The sequence below is a fragment of the Xiphophorus hellerii genome, chromosome 17, assembly GCF_003331165.1.
Source record: "Xiphophorus hellerii strain 12219 chromosome 17, Xiphophorus_hellerii-4.1, whole genome shotgun sequence".
Lineage (NCBI taxonomy): Eukaryota > Metazoa > Chordata > Actinopteri > Cyprinodontiformes > Poeciliidae > Xiphophorus > Xiphophorus hellerii.
The window spans coordinates 5,932,479-5,949,062 of NC_045688.1; the positions used below are offsets into that span (position 1 = coordinate 5,932,479).

General features: G+C 40.5%; 1 protein-coding gene across 5 annotated transcripts in view; it reads left to right on the plus strand.

Moving 5' to 3' along the window:
• Positions 1–5,065: 5,065 nt before the first annotated feature.
• The window catches only part of pcloa (piccolo presynaptic cytomatrix protein a), a 53,496-nt gene continuing 41,977 nt past the window's right edge, over positions 5,066–16,584 (plus strand). For 4 of the 5 annotated variants that reach the window (XM_032588994.1, XM_032588997.1, XM_032588995.1 and 1 more), the window contains exons 1-3: positions 5,068–5,527; positions 9,168–10,140; positions 13,154–14,146. In XM_032588994.1, coding sequence (XP_032444885.1) covers positions 5,316–5,527; positions 9,168–10,140; positions 13,154–14,146 — 2,178 coding nt within the window. In that variant the 5' untranslated portion in view covers positions 5,068–5,315. Of the gene's footprint in view, positions 5,528–9,167; positions 10,141–13,153; positions 14,147–16,584 lie in introns of all 5 variants that reach the window. The other variant, XM_032588999.1, reaches the window with a different exon arrangement.

The window sequence follows — 16,584 nt, forward strand, 5'->3', positions numbered from 1 at the left end:
GGAATGTTATTCACACAGTTTGTGGCAAGAAACTGGCTGCTTTTGCACTGAAACAAACTAAAAAAAAAAGATGTTTGTCCCACTTCTTTAAACATGCAAAGTGTGAATGTTCTCCCTACAGCTGTGTGGCTACCACATGCCATTAGCTTCTGTTTTTGTTCCTGTTGTTTTTGTTGCTTTTAATGGGATCAACAGATGGTGGTGCAATGTTTGCTCTGGTCGCCCGAGAAGAATTTCTCTCTGCGAAAATTGATCTCCTTTGTTTTGTTTTGCCATTTGATTCACAGTCTGACCCTTTTCTGTGACTGCGAGCTCGGACTGGATAACTCACACATTGCACTGTGTGAAAACAGCTTACAGGGCAAAGCAAAGTGACTGATTGGCCTATCTCTCAGAAGAAAAGAGGATTAGAGAGGCAGTTTTAAGTCTGCGCATGGGTGCACCCTCATTGGACTAAGTGCGGGCGTGTGTGTGTGTGTGTGGGTGTGTGTGTGCTCGCAGCAGGTGCACCCAGGTACATCTAGCATATGCGGATAGTGAGGTAAAGTGAGGGAAGCCAGAGAAACCTCAGTGACTTTAAAAGAACTCTTTATCCCCAGTGACTCAACAGACAGAAGGAAACTTCCCCTTTGGACATTAGCCGGGATGCTAATAAGGATAAGTGAGGCTCAGCCCTAATGTAAGAGAAATTAAACATCACTTGCAAGAATATTGTCACCTGGGAACCGCCTCTCCTCGTTATTACTCTTTGAATTAAAGGATACAAACAAGGACACATTCCACGCAGCAGGTATGTAACTTTCTCTTTTTTTATATTAGAAATAGGACTGAATTAGGATGCTAAAGCTCTCAGGGGAGAGTCAAGAAGCTTGTTTAGACAACCATATCACGGGGGGCAAATGACTCTTGTAGTACCTGCAGGTGAATTCAGTAAAATATCTGTTTAGGTGTGTCTTTGAAGCTTGGTTAGTTTTCTACTTTTATTCGGTCCATTTTCTAGAGGGAAAAAAAAGAGCCTGCCTTTGTTAGTCTCTTGCCTCATGCTCTAAATGAGTATTCATATTTAATGGGCCCAGTCTGTGTTATCTGGTTACCAGACTCAAGTTACATCAGTGAGGATAGGCTCCTCAAGCACGATGGCTCATCATAATGCGCAATTCAGAAGTTGATCATTTATTCCTTGACATGTCAAATTTCAAGATATATTTTTGCTGAACTTCACATAGATGCACATCAAATAGATAGCGTCTTTATGTTTTTGGCCTCCAAACAAATTTTTATATTAGAAAAAGGTAATCTAAGTAAATACAAAATGTAGTTTTGTACATTTGCAGAAAACTTTTCCAAACCAATCTGTTTGATGGTTTACCGTATACATTTTATGCCTATTAATGCGACTTTTTGCTGCATCAACTGCCGTCAAGCGTTTTCACATGCTGTTGTATGACGTCTTAATGTTTTCTGAACAGGTCGTTGTTGAAAAGGAGAATTTATTCTCAGTCACTTTACTCGGTTGAATAAAGGTTAAATGAAATAGATAGATAGAGATTTTGATAAGTGGAAATAAGTATTTTTAGTTTTAATTTAGATAGATTGAAGGTTTCACAACACAGACCTTTAGTTTGCTTTATCCCAAACCATTTGGTTTTGTAATCCTCGCCTGGCAGATGTCAGTGACTTTTTTTTTTTTTTTTCTAGAAGTGTGTCGATCTCCCAGTTCATGAGCAGTAGATCGACCTTCAACCATGTCAAAACATCAAAGTCAGAATATGATGCATTGCTATAACATACCTTTCCATTAGCCAGTTTGCTGCATTAGAATAAAGTCCCTCACAACCATATCCTCCCGGCATTAGTTTTTGTTTGTCTTCATGTGTTATAATCAATTAACATCAAGCACTCATCAAAATGATTTAGTGACATGCTTTGTTTTCACGTGGACAAAGCACTACAATAACACCCCAATGTCAAAACTAAACAGAAGCTAACAATCCAAGCTTGTAGAGTGGACAATCATGATTTTAAATTGAGCATTAAAGCTGCTTTTAATACTTTTGGCCACAAGATGTCACTGCAGAGGCCTGCGTTGAAAATCTTCCAGAAATGAACCTTTTTTTTTTTGTTTTCAATACAAGCTTCAACGCTTCAGAACACATAATTAGGCCATAAAATATAAAGTTTCAGTATTACTCTTGAGGTTTTGATCGAGTTAGAACTTGTGTTAGAACACTCCGTCTCCTTTTATGTTTTAATCGGTGATTTTCCCTCAGCTCTTGTGTTCAGACCCTGCCCCAGCTGTTCTGCTTCTATTGATTAGTCTCACCTGCCCCTTGTTTTGCTAATCACCTCTTAAAGAAGTCAGTCACTTTCAGTACCTCCTCCTCAGATTTATCCTTTAGCGCCTATGTGGCTTTCTGAAAAGTTTGCTTAGCTTGGTGACATCTAAAATCTCTCAGCTCTCAGTAATATTTGAGTTAAAGGTAGTTTCACAATTATGCACCACTACAATCCATTACAGCTTATAGTTGTAATGTGGAACAAGTTCATGTGACATGAATACTCTCAATAAAACCTAACTACATCTGATGAGCTGATCCAGGTAAACACTTTTTCAACATTCTATTGAAAAAAGTTAAAATATATTGTTACTTTATTGCATAGAAAATAGCAGTCTAACCATAACACTAATTTAGGTAACAAAATATATTTAGCTTTCCATGAGAATTTTGCATAAATCTAAACTTGCAGTAATCATATTTCTTGGTTTGAACACCCTTCTCCTATTTATGTTTTGCCTCTGTTTGGAAGGGCGTTCTTGCTTTTTATGAGTGAATATCTGTGTCGTGTGAACATGGGGGCGTATTGGTTGTACCTAGGCGCGCACACAAGACGAGCATCCATACACAGGCTGCTTATCCGCCCTCACAGAACAGAAAATTAGAAAACGCTCTTCCCAGTAAGTAGGCAAAAAAAGAGTTCATTACGCTACCATCATTTATCACTGAAGACAGTCACGAAAATGCGTGCCTACACATGCAGATACACAATGCGAAGGAGATAACTGTAAAAGAAATAAAAAAATGAGTCATGCCTTTGCACAGGAAGGTCAAAGAGATGGAGGTGGGATGAGAAAATTTTCATTGATTAAAAAAAAAATTAAATGGCAAAAGACTAAAATAAAAGTATTAGGAATTCTGCAAAGCTCAGAAGTGTTATGTCATCATTATATATATCTATCATGTGCTATGGCAATTTGTATAATAGCCCAAGAATTTAAGTCAGAGAACATATAATTGCATATGGATACAGATTGGTGGAGTTAAATAACATTCCCTTGGATGTGAAAAGACAAAACATACCTACCTATTTTCAGGGCCTGGTTGTGATCTAAATATGCAATCATTCTCCGACTGACGGCTGCATCAGAAGCACCACAACAAAATAATTCACAAGGACGCCGTGGTTATTACAAGCTAGAGATACCCAGTGATTGCGAGATATCTAGCATCACACTTTTGGTTCCTGTCATCACATCTAAAATTGAGTTCAAATGATCTGTACTGTCACACGTTCGTACTCCGGAGCTTCCTGTCCAGGTGCCTGGGGGGGCCGTGAGTTTGTTCCAATGAGGACACATCTGCCCAACAGCTCCTTCGGAGCAACACAGCAAATGAGCACTTGCTGTCGTATTGCTACACTTCCTGTTGATGTAGAGCACAGCCGACAGGTTTTAATATCCCCGATGCTGTACTTCTTCCTGCTTGTGCATATTCCCACAGCAGTAGACCTAAATAAATATGCTGTAGGTCTGATTTGTGCCACGCGGGATGATGACTGGTTACGAGTTCAAGTCGGCATCTAAACTGGGTTGTCTTTTTGAAGATGGGATGCTCTGGAGCCTATTTTGAGACCAGTTGATCCTTTGCGGCGCTCCTTTACATAACCCAAGCTATCAAATCTTCATAAAAGAGAGAAGAGGAGATAATGAATCCATTGTTGCGTTTCAATGAGTGAAAACTGGTTTTCTCACAGATTTATGCCAATATACAGCATCATATTTATTTATCTAACAGAAAGGCTATAGAGATAATAGCTGCGTACTGAAAATAGATTATTCAATCTATGAGTCATCTGTAGGCCTTTGCAGATGTCTTATCTGTGTTTCTGAATATTTCATGATGGCAGACGCCACTAAAATTAGATTTGTATGTTTCGAAATCATGATGCCTGACGTTGTTTTGCTTTAAACTTTTTTTTTTTTTTAAATATGTAATCACACAACTATGATCACATCCTTAGGCTCTACCAGGGGCCCTGGTTTCTTGACCCCAAACTCATATTTGCATTTGCTCTCCGCTGACACAGTTTTTGTATTTTGAGGGTTGTGACTTTTTTTTTGTTCGTTTAATTCTCACTCTGGATTTCACAGTTAACCTACATGTAGCAGTGATGGTCGCCTTTAAGCACATTTTCCTTCACTGATGTCTTAGGATCACTTGCGAGGCGGAGCATGCGTGGTTGGTCAGGATACGTTTGGAGAACCTCCGTTAAGTTAACTTTAGTTCTTCAGAGAAGAGCGGAAGTTGTTTTTTTTTTTTTCAACTTAAAGCACTTAATGTTGACTAATAAAATACATTTCCACTGTGGATAAATATAAAAGCTCTGCAAAAAAAAAAAAAAAAAATCACACCTATAATTTATGTAACACCTCGTTTGTCAAAATATAATAATAATAATAATAATAATAATAATAAATTATTATTATTATTTGAGGTTGGTAATATTAGAAAACTGAAGTTAAAACAGTATGTATTTCAATTGGAATGGAATAAAATAAAGCATGAAACAGTTAAATATTACTGAAAATATCAGGCAATAAAATGTAGGTTTTCTTTTTCTTTCAAAACATTTGGATTGAAAAGTTCAAATTTTTGTTGGTCAAGGCTGGTGTGAATTTATTTAATAACGATAATGGCGAAAACAATGCCAGAAAAAAAAAAAAAGTATTTTATTTTTGTAATCGTATTCCGGAAGTCGTTCAGTGGTTGTGAGCAGTAGTAAAACGAAGACCCCCCTCACGGGAAACTGTGGCAACCGTGGTTTGAAGCTGGAGAGATGCGAGGGACAGAAAAAACAACGAGAAACGTAGGAAATGGAGAAGCGCGACTGGACAGGGAAATAACTGCAGAAATCTAAACAATCCGTCATGCTTCGATACTCGAAGGATCACCGTCTTCGAAGATAAAAAATAATAATAATAAAAAAGACGGGTGTCGGATTGATCTGAGAACTGGGGGGAACGGGAGGGGTCGATCATGGGGAACGAAGCGAGCCTGGAAGGAGGCGAAGGGCCGCCGTCTGGTCTGCCGGAGGGGCTGGCACCTGACGGAAAGGGCGGCTTCGTCCGGATCTCCGATGGTACTCCGGTCAACCTGAGCGAGCTAAGCGAGGATGAGAGGAGGCAACTGGCCGCGGCGATGTCAAGGGCGCAGGGCAGGCAACCTGGAGCTCCGGCAGCTGCACGAAGGCAGGGATTTCAAACGGCATCATTCAGTGCACTCCAAATATCTAAACGGACCAAGCGTTTTGTGTGTGAGAGGCCTGAGGGGGTGACTGCGTGTGTGTGTGTGGTTAAGAAATCTGCATTAAGGAGGTGGAGAGTCACATTTACACCCATTTCAATGCACAAATCGCACAAGAAACCCCAGTTTGTTTCTAGAGTTCATTGTGAGGAGGAGTGGTGGGAGTCTCCGGTTAAAATTATTATTTTTTTTTTATGGCTGAATCCACAAAAATGGCTGTAAAGTGGGCAAAGTTGCAGCTCGTGGCGGTGTAAATGATTACACTCGAGTCACCAGAATGGGCCGATTCGATCGGTCGTTCTGTGTGAAATCAGTGAGGAGACACACCTCCAGTAGCCTATTTGTGAGAAACGGTCGAAATGCCTGCTGGGTAAGGAAATTTGTCGTGCCCAATGTTTTTCTTCTTCTTCTCCTCCTTCTTTTTAATAATTTTGCATTTTGAACATCTTAACACTTAGCTACATATATATGCAACCATTATTTGATGGTAAATGTCGCGAATACGTTTCTATTTATCTTGGCACATTTTGATACAAAAACAAAAAAAATCCTGCAAAATGTTGTTAGTGGTATTTACAATGAAGTCATTCAGCCAGAAGATGCATCTCTGTGCGTATGGGATGAAGTAATGGGCCTCTGTGCTAACTGTCTCCAACTGGAGAAAAAAATGTTATTTATAACCGAGCTAGAGATTGGGGGGAGGGGTGCATCAATATTAATATGACTATAAATAGAACAGAGACGTTAATTTATTTTATTTTGGTTGTGTTTCCCCAGACGAATTCTGTGTTGTTGTGTTTTTTCGTATTGAATCTCTGCTACATCTCGTGCCGTCTAGGAAACGGGCTTAGCGCTGTCCGTGGTGCTGAAAATACTCACTGCGGCGCTTTTTACGCCAATTATTATTTTGTCGACAGAGCCAGCCCAAGGTTTTATGAGGCCCCAAGCAGGATTTCATTGTAGGGCCACCACATAACATCTGAGCCCATTTATATTGTACATGTTTTATCTTTTTTTTTCTGCTATTATTATTATTATTATTATTTTGTAATTCTGCTGTTTTGTATTTTTGCCTTCTGAACCCTAAAGAGAGGGGTAGGAGGTGATATGAAAAATGCTGCATTTACATGCCAAACATAGAAATAAAAAGCTTTTACATTGAGTTGCAACTAAAACTGTATGCCAGTGGGGCGTGCCGTGGTGGCGTAGGGGATAGTGCGACCCATGTTTGGAGGCCTTGGCCGTCGCGGGTTTGACTCCCAGACCCGGCAATATTTGCTGCATGTCTTCCCCCCTTTCCTGTCAGCCTACTTTCATATAAGGGACACTAGATCCCACAAAAGACCCCCTGGAGGGGTTAAAGAAAACTATATGCCAGCATTTTCCATTATATCAATTACAGTTCTTTAGATTTTTTTATATGTATATAATTTAACCTCCAAAAACAAGTTCCCATAAGCACATAATTAGGCATAGGGCAATTGATTTGAATTCCTTTAGTAATTAGTAAAGTTGCCTCTTTTTTTTGCCAAAATACATTTCTTGACTGAAAAAGAAAACACTTAGTAGCATGTTTGTCTTACAAATGATTTCAGACTTAACTTAGACTTGCACTTTAAAGACCTCATGGCAATCCAGACTCAAGTCTTGTGAAGAAAATTCAGCTTGATCAGAGGTGAACATAAGCTGTTAAGTGTAGACCATTTGAGTAAATGATTTACGTTGTCCCTAAGCTTGTACACACTTGTGTGTATTTGTGGAAAGGACTAATTGTCATGGTAATGTTACACAAAGTACATTTTAATTCTGTGCAATGATTCTCAATACAACCTGCAAGTTAAAGCTTCCTGATTTGTTGATTTTCATGAAGTGCCTGTGTGCGTCTAGCAAACATTTTAAATGAAGTTGGCAAACAACAGTCGCTCTGACTTACATCCAGATAATATTCTTATCATACATATTTTCAAAAACTGAACAAAACTGAAGTATTAAACGAGTCTGTGACATTTTGAAATAAGATTAACTTAATTTACCATAGATCATCTTCTTATATTACTATTCATCTAATTGTGCCATTACACAGACACTTCATAGTCATCAAATTAAAAACATTTCTGGATAATTCACACAAAATTTAGTGTTCCTTTTCATTAACTCAGTAGCTTGTACAGTGTTCTTTACTTAGTAATTTACTACTTGCATAGTAACCAGTCTACTGTTATACTTAAGAAAGCTTTTAAATGCTGTTTTATGTCATGATCTCCATATTATTTGAGAAATTCTGAAACTCTTGTTAACTGTGCAGGGTTGCATATTAAATGTATATCCAAAGTATATTTAATTAAACTTTTAGTATGATTAATATATTCCCAAAATATTTTGGTGAATTTCACTGTTTCACGTTGAATTGAATGTTCCAGGAATGTTGAATGTTACAAGTATTAAACTTAGCCTAAGGGTAATGATTTGTATGTATAACCTGCAACTGGTCATTCATTTGGTCAGCAGACTCTCAGAGCCCCCACACTAGGAGGGACCCTAAACACGCCCAAAGTTCACTCACCATTCTGACCAGTCCTCCTTTATTCGGCTGCTACCCTTTACAGTAACATATTTCTCGTGCGTGTTATGAAAATAATCAACTATATTCATTGCAACATTAAACTTTACTACCTGAGAATTTTATTTCATTACACCACAGCATCCAAGGACCTTCACTGCAGCAGAAACCAATGCAAGTGTGTGTTATAAACATGCACCATCATGCTTTAATCAGTGGCAGCCAATTGGTCCATTAGCTTCCACTGATGCACTTCTCTAAAGTTCCACTTCCACTTGGCATGCACTGCAGTCTGTGTGCAGGTTGGGCTTACAGGCCCTCTCACTTTGTCCTAACATGCAGGCTGCAGCTCACTGCTTCTCAGTCTCTGTCTAATATCCACGCTCCATGTCATTCACCAGTATTTATGTTTCTGTCAGCTGTTTGTTCCCTAAGAACTTTTTGAGGCCTTATGAGAACAAATGGATTTATATTTGTATCTGTGTGACGTTTGGAGGCAACTGAAACAAATTTTCATTTAGGGGTAAAATGGGGTGAATACATTTTTTTTTCCTTTAAATGTTTAAAGATTGTTAACCCTTTTCATTTTATTGCACTACTTTGTGTTGTTCTAGCAAATAAAATCCTAGTGAATTTAAAGTTAGAGGTTGGAACAAGACTAAATGTAAAAAATAAAAAAAAAATTAAAGGGCTTTGAATACTTCAGATAAGCACTGTACAACCTGGTCATATCTCTGATAATTAAGTAAGAAATTGTTGTATTTTCTGTATCGGTTTAATATTGGGTGTAGTTTTTGAGGATGGCACTTGTCATGGTGAGTGTGAATGAGTCAGCAGAAACAGACATGACTAACAACTTGCCGTTCCTTTTAATGAAGTTTAAATATTAAATGTTGTAATGTCAGATATAAAATGTAACCAGCAGCACTATCGACCTGTTATAGTTGTGTGTTTTCTTTTATTGGGTTCTTTTACTTGTAAACAAATGGACATAACAAGGATCGTTTTGTTTCTGTTCTTTTCAGACCTTCAGAATCTGATGCTCACCAGCAGGTAGGAGCCTCCAGGGGCCCTGCAGGTCTAAGTAAAAGTCGAACTGTAGACGCCTTCAACCAGGGTCCACCTGGCAGACCCACACCAGGCCGCAGCCCCTCGTCCTTAAGCCTCTTTGAATCCAAATTCCGGCAGGAGCCAAAAGGCCCGGAGACTAAATCGTCTAGCATGTTTGGCTCCAGTTTCCTCAGCGGGGCCAATCCCCTCAGCGCCGTGTCGTCAATGACGTCCTCCATCACATCTATGGGCGACGCCGTCAACATTCCCAAGTTTGGACTGTTTGGGGACGAGGAGGAGGGCGATGCGACGGCAAAAGTAGAAAACAAGCAGGGAGTGAAGCCACCGGGGAAGGGCCCCCAGCAGGGTCAAGGACCAAAGGGACCACAGCAGGCTGGACCCCCAAAGCCAGGTCAAGGCCCCCCTGGACAGGCACCAAGGCAAGGTCAGGGTGCACCCGGTCAGGGACCAAAATCAGGTCCTTCAGGGCAAGGACCACCTGGTCAGGGGCCGAAATCAGGTCCTTCAGGGCAAGGACCACCTGGTCAGGGGCCGAAATCTGGTCAAGGTCCTCCTGGCCCAGGACCAAGGCAAAGTCAGGGGCCCAAATCAGATCAAGGACCCCCTGGTCAAGCCCCGAGGCAAAGTCAAAGGCAGCCGGGACCTAGACCAGGTCAGGGTGGAGCTCAGCAGCAAAAAGGTGGCCCACCACAACAAGGACCTGGAAAACCTGGACCAAAAGCTCAAGGACAGCAAGGCCCCATGCCAGCAAAAGGTTCAGGGGCCCCCGGGCAGCAGGCAGCTGGAAAGCCTGCAGGTGGACTCTGTCCGCTGTGTAAAACCACCCAGCTCAACACTGGATCTAAGGAGCCACCCAATTACAACACCTGCACTGAGTGCAAGAACCAGGTCTGCAGCCTGTGTGGCTTCAGCCCACCAGACTCAGCGGTAAGACCCTCACAGCTTTTCTTTCTTTTGCTGTAGTTTTATTTTTCTTAAAATAAAATAAAAATTCAAATGGTTAATGATGTCCTAACCAATGAGCTAAAGTGAGATAATTTTATGATTTTTGTCTACATGTATAGCCGGGAGCTTTCCAGTTCTCGAAAGTTCACAGATAATACCACCACAGATTTCATAATGGATGATACACAGGAGTGAGCAATGCCATGCATGTAGAAAAGGCATTGATTTTATTCTGGCATTTCTCTTTGAAGAAGAAAAAACATTACTCATGCACTGACGTTGCTGTTTGCATTACATGCTAAACGGCAAGAATAAAACCCTAAAAAGTACAAAATGTATCATTTTGATTCAAGCTTTGCCAGATTATGAATCATTTTATTTGCCAATATTGAGTGAGCAAACAAGAAATTTGACTGGTTTTCAATCGTCCACAGTATTCAGATATAAAGAAACAAAACTTTGAGGACAGATAATGAATGTAAAGGAATGATATGTACACATATCTGCAGTCATTTTTTTTTATTATAGTCATCATTGTTAAAAGTACTTAGTTAGAAAATAATGTAAAAAAAAAATAGATGATAAAAATTTATTAAGGATACATGTGCCCCCCCACCCCCCACACACACATAAAAATTAAAAAAACATTGAGCAGAGACTGGAATTTGAATATTTCTCCTTAATTATCTCCGCTTCAAATGTTAAACACCTGAAAGTGTGTGTAGTTCGGCTCTTTTGAGTTTTCTGAAAGGTTAGAAATATTTTTTGCACATGAAGGGCAATAATCTTTAATTTATTTTTTATTTCAAAATAGAAATCTCAGTTGTGGAACTAGTGACATGTTTTTTTTATTATTATTTTTTGTGTGTGTATTAAAGGGGGGGGGGGGGATCAGATTCAGTCAGACCTCAAAGGAAAAATGAATTCAGTAAGAGCAAGAAAAATAAGCCAGACTAGTGCATATCTAATAAATGTTACAAATTGTACAAATAAATCTTTCAAATAAAAACTGGTTATGATGCTCAATTTGAAACTACAGCAGAGTCCAGTATATCAGTCCTCCCTGATTCAAAAGAGGACATGTCACTTACAAGAGCGACACACATGATCTGGGAAACAGAGTGACCATATGGACTTGGGGAATGTTGATCAAGGTGACTCATATCATGGCCACAGGAAGGAACTCTGCCAGCAAGTGACGACATTCACTCACACATGAACTGTAAATGCTGGTTGGTCAGGAGAAAACCTACTTTTGTGGAACTATTCTTTTTTTTTTTTATTTCCACTTTTTTCTCCGAAGAGTTTTTGCGGCGCTAGTGGCTCATATTTTTTCGACAGTAGGCAGACAGGAAGGAGGGTGAGGAGAGGGGGGAAGACATGCGGCAAAGGTCATTGGGACCGGGAGTCGAACCCGCGACGTCCGCGTTGAGGACTAAGGCCTCCAAACGTGGGGCGTGCTAACCCCCTGCGCCACCACAGCACGCCCCGTAGAACTATTCTTTAAGAAATTCTTCTGTGTGGATCAACAAGAACATTCTTTTTTATTTATTTTTTTTTGCCTCTTAAGATGTCAAGCACACCAACATACGAGTAGCAAATAGGTATGCACATATTGTTCTTTTTCTAGATGGTGATCAAACCGTCAACAGCTGTCTCTTTCAACACTGTGCTTGGCACGCTGTGGAAACCAAAAGAGATAGCCAAACACTAAACAAAAGGCTCTGGCCACCATTATTTTTTTTTGAGACAGGTGTTTGGGTCTGTAACGGTAAACACTATGAAAGCCAACCATTTTAGCACTAATATTTACTAGAACAACCAACTGCTGTTCTGATTAATTATGGAACTGTTGCGAATTTTGGATTTTGTTTTTTAAAGATGGAAATTGGTTGCTTAATGACGGAACACTGATTTCTTAAGTGAGCTGTTTTATATAGCACTTTTCACTGAGTGGAATGTCACATAAAGATTTACTGTAAACGAAACGCAGAAGAATAGACAAAACAGATGGAAAGCAATACAACTCTAAAAGTCAATACACATAGTAATTGGTAGTTTGTAACTGACTAACTAAATGCCTGCTTAATAAAATACCTTCAACTGAGATTAATCAAGGTAAGGAGAATATTATGGGATTCCACAATTTATAGATGTTATGAGTTCAAATGAGCAATCACCTAACATCCTAAAATGAGTTTTTGGGACCACAAGTGGTAACTTTCTGGCTGACCTTCAAAACCTGTTCAAGGAATTTTATGACCACAAACATCAATGTGACAAGCCTCTAGACGTTTAATTATGTTGTGGTTCGTTTCTTCCGGACGGGGATGATGGAGGGAACCTCACACAGCTCCAGAGACTTGTTAAATCTGAGGATGTGGGCGAGTTGGTCAGCGCCGGCTTTCAGGCAGAATCAGGAAAGCTTTCCTGGTCTTGTAACACTGAAAAAGCCTGTTCACACCTTTCTCGGTGCAGGCAGGAAGTCATAGAGGTTGGGGAGCGGAGCGAGTTGTGGAGTTGTTGGTATAAGAGTCCATGTAATCGTTTTTTGTGTGAAAGTGGGTTGTTGGTAAATGGGTTAGAAGTGCAAATGATTGGATTTAAAACTTGCAGAAGAAGCTGTCGAGTTCTTCAGCCAGTCGTGGAGTGAGATTGTCACAGCGTGTAGTGATGGGTCCCTACAGATAGGGATGTTGATCAAGTTCCTCCAAACTGCAACAGCTGAGTAGCTGTTCTTTAGAAAAGATATATGAGTAGGTTTGCAAGGCACTGTATAGACATGAACATACTAATTCCAGTTTTTAAAAATGTGATTCAATTATGTCTTATCATGGTTACATGTTTTACACTCTATGTATCAGAGTTATAGCTCGATGCAGCTATCCCAGGTTTTGATTCCTGATCTTGTGCAATTGGTGTTTCACTTTCAAGCTACTAATGAACATTGGTCACAAAAACCACAACATCTGACTTGTCTTCTTTTCATTTGCAGGGTAAAGAGTGGCTTTGCCTGAACTGTCAGATGCAGCGAGCAATGGGAGGCATGGATCCTCCTGGCATGTCAAAGCCCATGCAAGGCTCTGGCCCACCCTCACCTCAGCGAGGTGGCAAGCCTGGAAAGTTGCTGATAAAGCAGCAGAGCACCTCCGACCAAGGGCTGACGCCGCCAACAACCCCAAGGCAGAAATCCCCAGGTTCCTCATCTCCTGGACCCCTTTCTCCAGGCTCCTCATTGGCAGGGTCACCCAAGATTGACCCCAAAACAGGGCGTCCCATTCAGCAGAAGTCCAGCCCTCAGCAGTCTCCAGCTAAAGCCAAACAAGAATCGAGTTTCTTTGGGGGTTTGGGCGGCATCAGTTTAGGAGGGCTGACAGATTCGGCTAAACCCCCCGCAGCGGCTGCACAAGCGGCGGAGTCGGTTACGGGGAAACTATTCAGTGGGTTTGGTGGATTGATGGAGTCATCGAAGCCTCCAACACAGGCTGCACCAAAACAAGAAGAATCCATGGCTGGAAAACTGTTTGGGGGTCTAGGAGGGCTGACGGAGTCAGCAAAACCTCCTGCTGCTGCATCTCAAATGTTCAGCTTCGGCTCATCGCTTCTGAGCTCAGCCACCACTCTTGTCTCTGGAGAGGAAACCAAAGCACCTGAGTCTCCGCCTGGGTCACCTGACTCTGGACCAGGTTCTCCTCCTGACTCTCCTTTCTCTGCACCTGGATCTCCACCGGATTCCGACTCCGCTCCAGACACCCCGTCTGCCGGGTCCAGAGAGCCCCCCAGACACGCATCCGCAGAGCAGGAAGAGAAGTCTACAGCGGCTGAGTCTGCTCAGTCTGAAACTTCAGTTGCCAAGGGAAACTGCCCTCTCTGTAACTTGGAGCTCAACATTGGATCGTCAGACGCCCCCAACTACAGTGTGTGCACTGAGTGCAAGAAGAACGTGTGCAATCTGTGTGGATTTAATCCTAGTCCTCATTTAGAAGAGGTAGGAAAGCTATTTATTACTGAAGTACATTCCGTCTTAACTACGCCTTTTTAAACAATGTACATATTCCTGTTGTTTTTCTGTGTTGGGCATGTCAGTCCTTTGGGTGTTTCATGAAAATTGCTCACTGCAGAGATGGAATTAGATGTTTTCAGGGATTCATTTTCCACATGAGCATCTTCCAAAACTTTTAATAATCGATTTGAATTGCTTTTTATAGGAGACATAGAATGATTATTCAACTAAAAACGTAAACATTTTCAAAACTAAAACTGAATTTATTCCGAGATTATGCACACAGGCTCAGAAATATACATATACCACTACTGATTTTTCTTAAAGATGTTGTTGGTTATTGATGCTATAGATGAGCAAAATCATTTCTGTTAAGATACTGTACAAATCAAAAATCATATTTGTCAAATTAATATTCCATGTACCTTTATATGTGCTAATTCATAGTAAATTCTACTTTGCTGCATTCACAGTTCTGGAATTCTTCCGTAACGGGAAGTAGAACTAAAATGGTGTTAAAGCCTTTTTTTGCCTTTTAAACTTAGATTGTTTAGCATGTCTTTGTCAAACCAACCTGGTACAACCTGGAAAATATCACATGCTTGTTTTTTTTTACCAATACTTTGGTAAACGCATGTCTCTTTTAAACTGACATAAAACTCCTTCTTTGTTCGGTATTCTGCCACTGATGCTTAATTTTTTGTTTTTTCAGACATTTTAGAAAATTCTTCAGTATGGAAAATTTAGAAAATTTTCAAAAATAATCACAGGCTATTATCGTTCCATTATAAGAATTATTTTAGTCAAATCCCTGACACACAATTATTGATACTCAAGCCATTTTTCTTTTCATTTTCTTCATTAGTTTCTGCAAATGTTTAATACCTTCAGTGCAATTTTCCGGTTTGCTGGACATTAAAGGCCTATTGTGCCAGCTCAGTGTTGTAGAACTGTATCAAACAGCAGACAACAAAGTCTCAACCTTTTGATAACAAACATGGTGGGTCTGGTATAAAAACAATGGAACATCCATGGAAAACATTCACATGCCCACTGTTAAGCATGGCAGATTATCTATGATGCTAAGGGCCAGTTTCTCTTCCAAAGACCTGGGGGCCTCCAAAAAGGTTCAGCACTTTATTTAGGTGTACTTCAGAGTGGAATATTTAAGACTAGTTTTTAAAAATATATATATTTACATCTACTTAAACGTAGACAGTTCATCTTATTTAACCCTAACCCTGCAGTCATTTTCACTTTGAGCTCAGAGGACATTTTGCTTTGCCACCATAGAAGAATCTTCCATATTACAAACTGTATTTACAACATTTATTCCTCACAAGTCAACTCTTGTGATTGGTTAACTCCAGATGGGCCTTTAACTTCATAAAGCTTTTCATTATCACCATCTAGTTTTGCCGGCCATCCATTCACCTATGACACAGCTGAACCTCTGGGTGCATTTTTAAATCCAACTTGGAAAAAATGAATAGCATACAGAATGTTCTGCACACAAGACTTTTGTTGAGCCATCTAACCCCCCTGTAGTGTGTGTCACCTCTGTGTCACTCGCTGTCATCACGTCAGCTGCCAGCAAAGGTTTGCTCGCTGACGCATGTGAGGGCGTGGCTGTGGATACATGTGCTGTTCCAGGAATAGGAGCCAGGATACTTAGCTGCAGGTTTTTTGTGAGCAGAAGTGTGGAACACTGAATGCACACGTGGCTGGTGACCCCTCACCTGTTGTAGGTGTGACGTTTAAGTGGCTGTGTTGTCAGCATGTTGTCTTCTTGTTGAGATAAATTGTGGTGAGTGCGCGTGCATATCGCCACGTGTGTGGGGGTAATCTGTATTTCCTTAAAAAGATTTAAAGGGCAACAGGATGCTTGTCATCTCCTCTCAGGCTTCATTGTCTTCTTGTCTAATCCCCAACAACGCAACTTGTGAATAAAAGGCACTTGAACAGGCCAGCAACACATCTGATTTTGGTTCTCTGATATTTTAGTCATTTCACACTCTTTTATCTTTTTTTGTTGTTTATGTGTGCGCTACCATTTTAGTTATTTTACGGCCATCTATTTTTGTCCTTCTCTTCTCCCCCTACCGTCTCCCTTTTTTTGATGTAAGGGGAATTCTGTAAAAGTATGCCTGGCGCTGAGCAACAATGTTCCTCCAGCTCAGGCTTCATGTCATGTTGGCCTTTTCAGTAACGAGAGCGCGTGTTGGAAGAGTCTTACATAAGATGGGAGTGGCACGACTTTGCTAACGAGCGTGTATCAAGGAGTTGGAGTGTTTCATCTCGTCTCACCATTACCGAGAAAATCTACAGCTACGTTTCAGTTTTTATCAGATGGCGGTCTCACTGCCACCGCCTTTAAAACCCGATGTTTTAAAGGCAGGACAGGGACAGGGATGTTTGGTTGG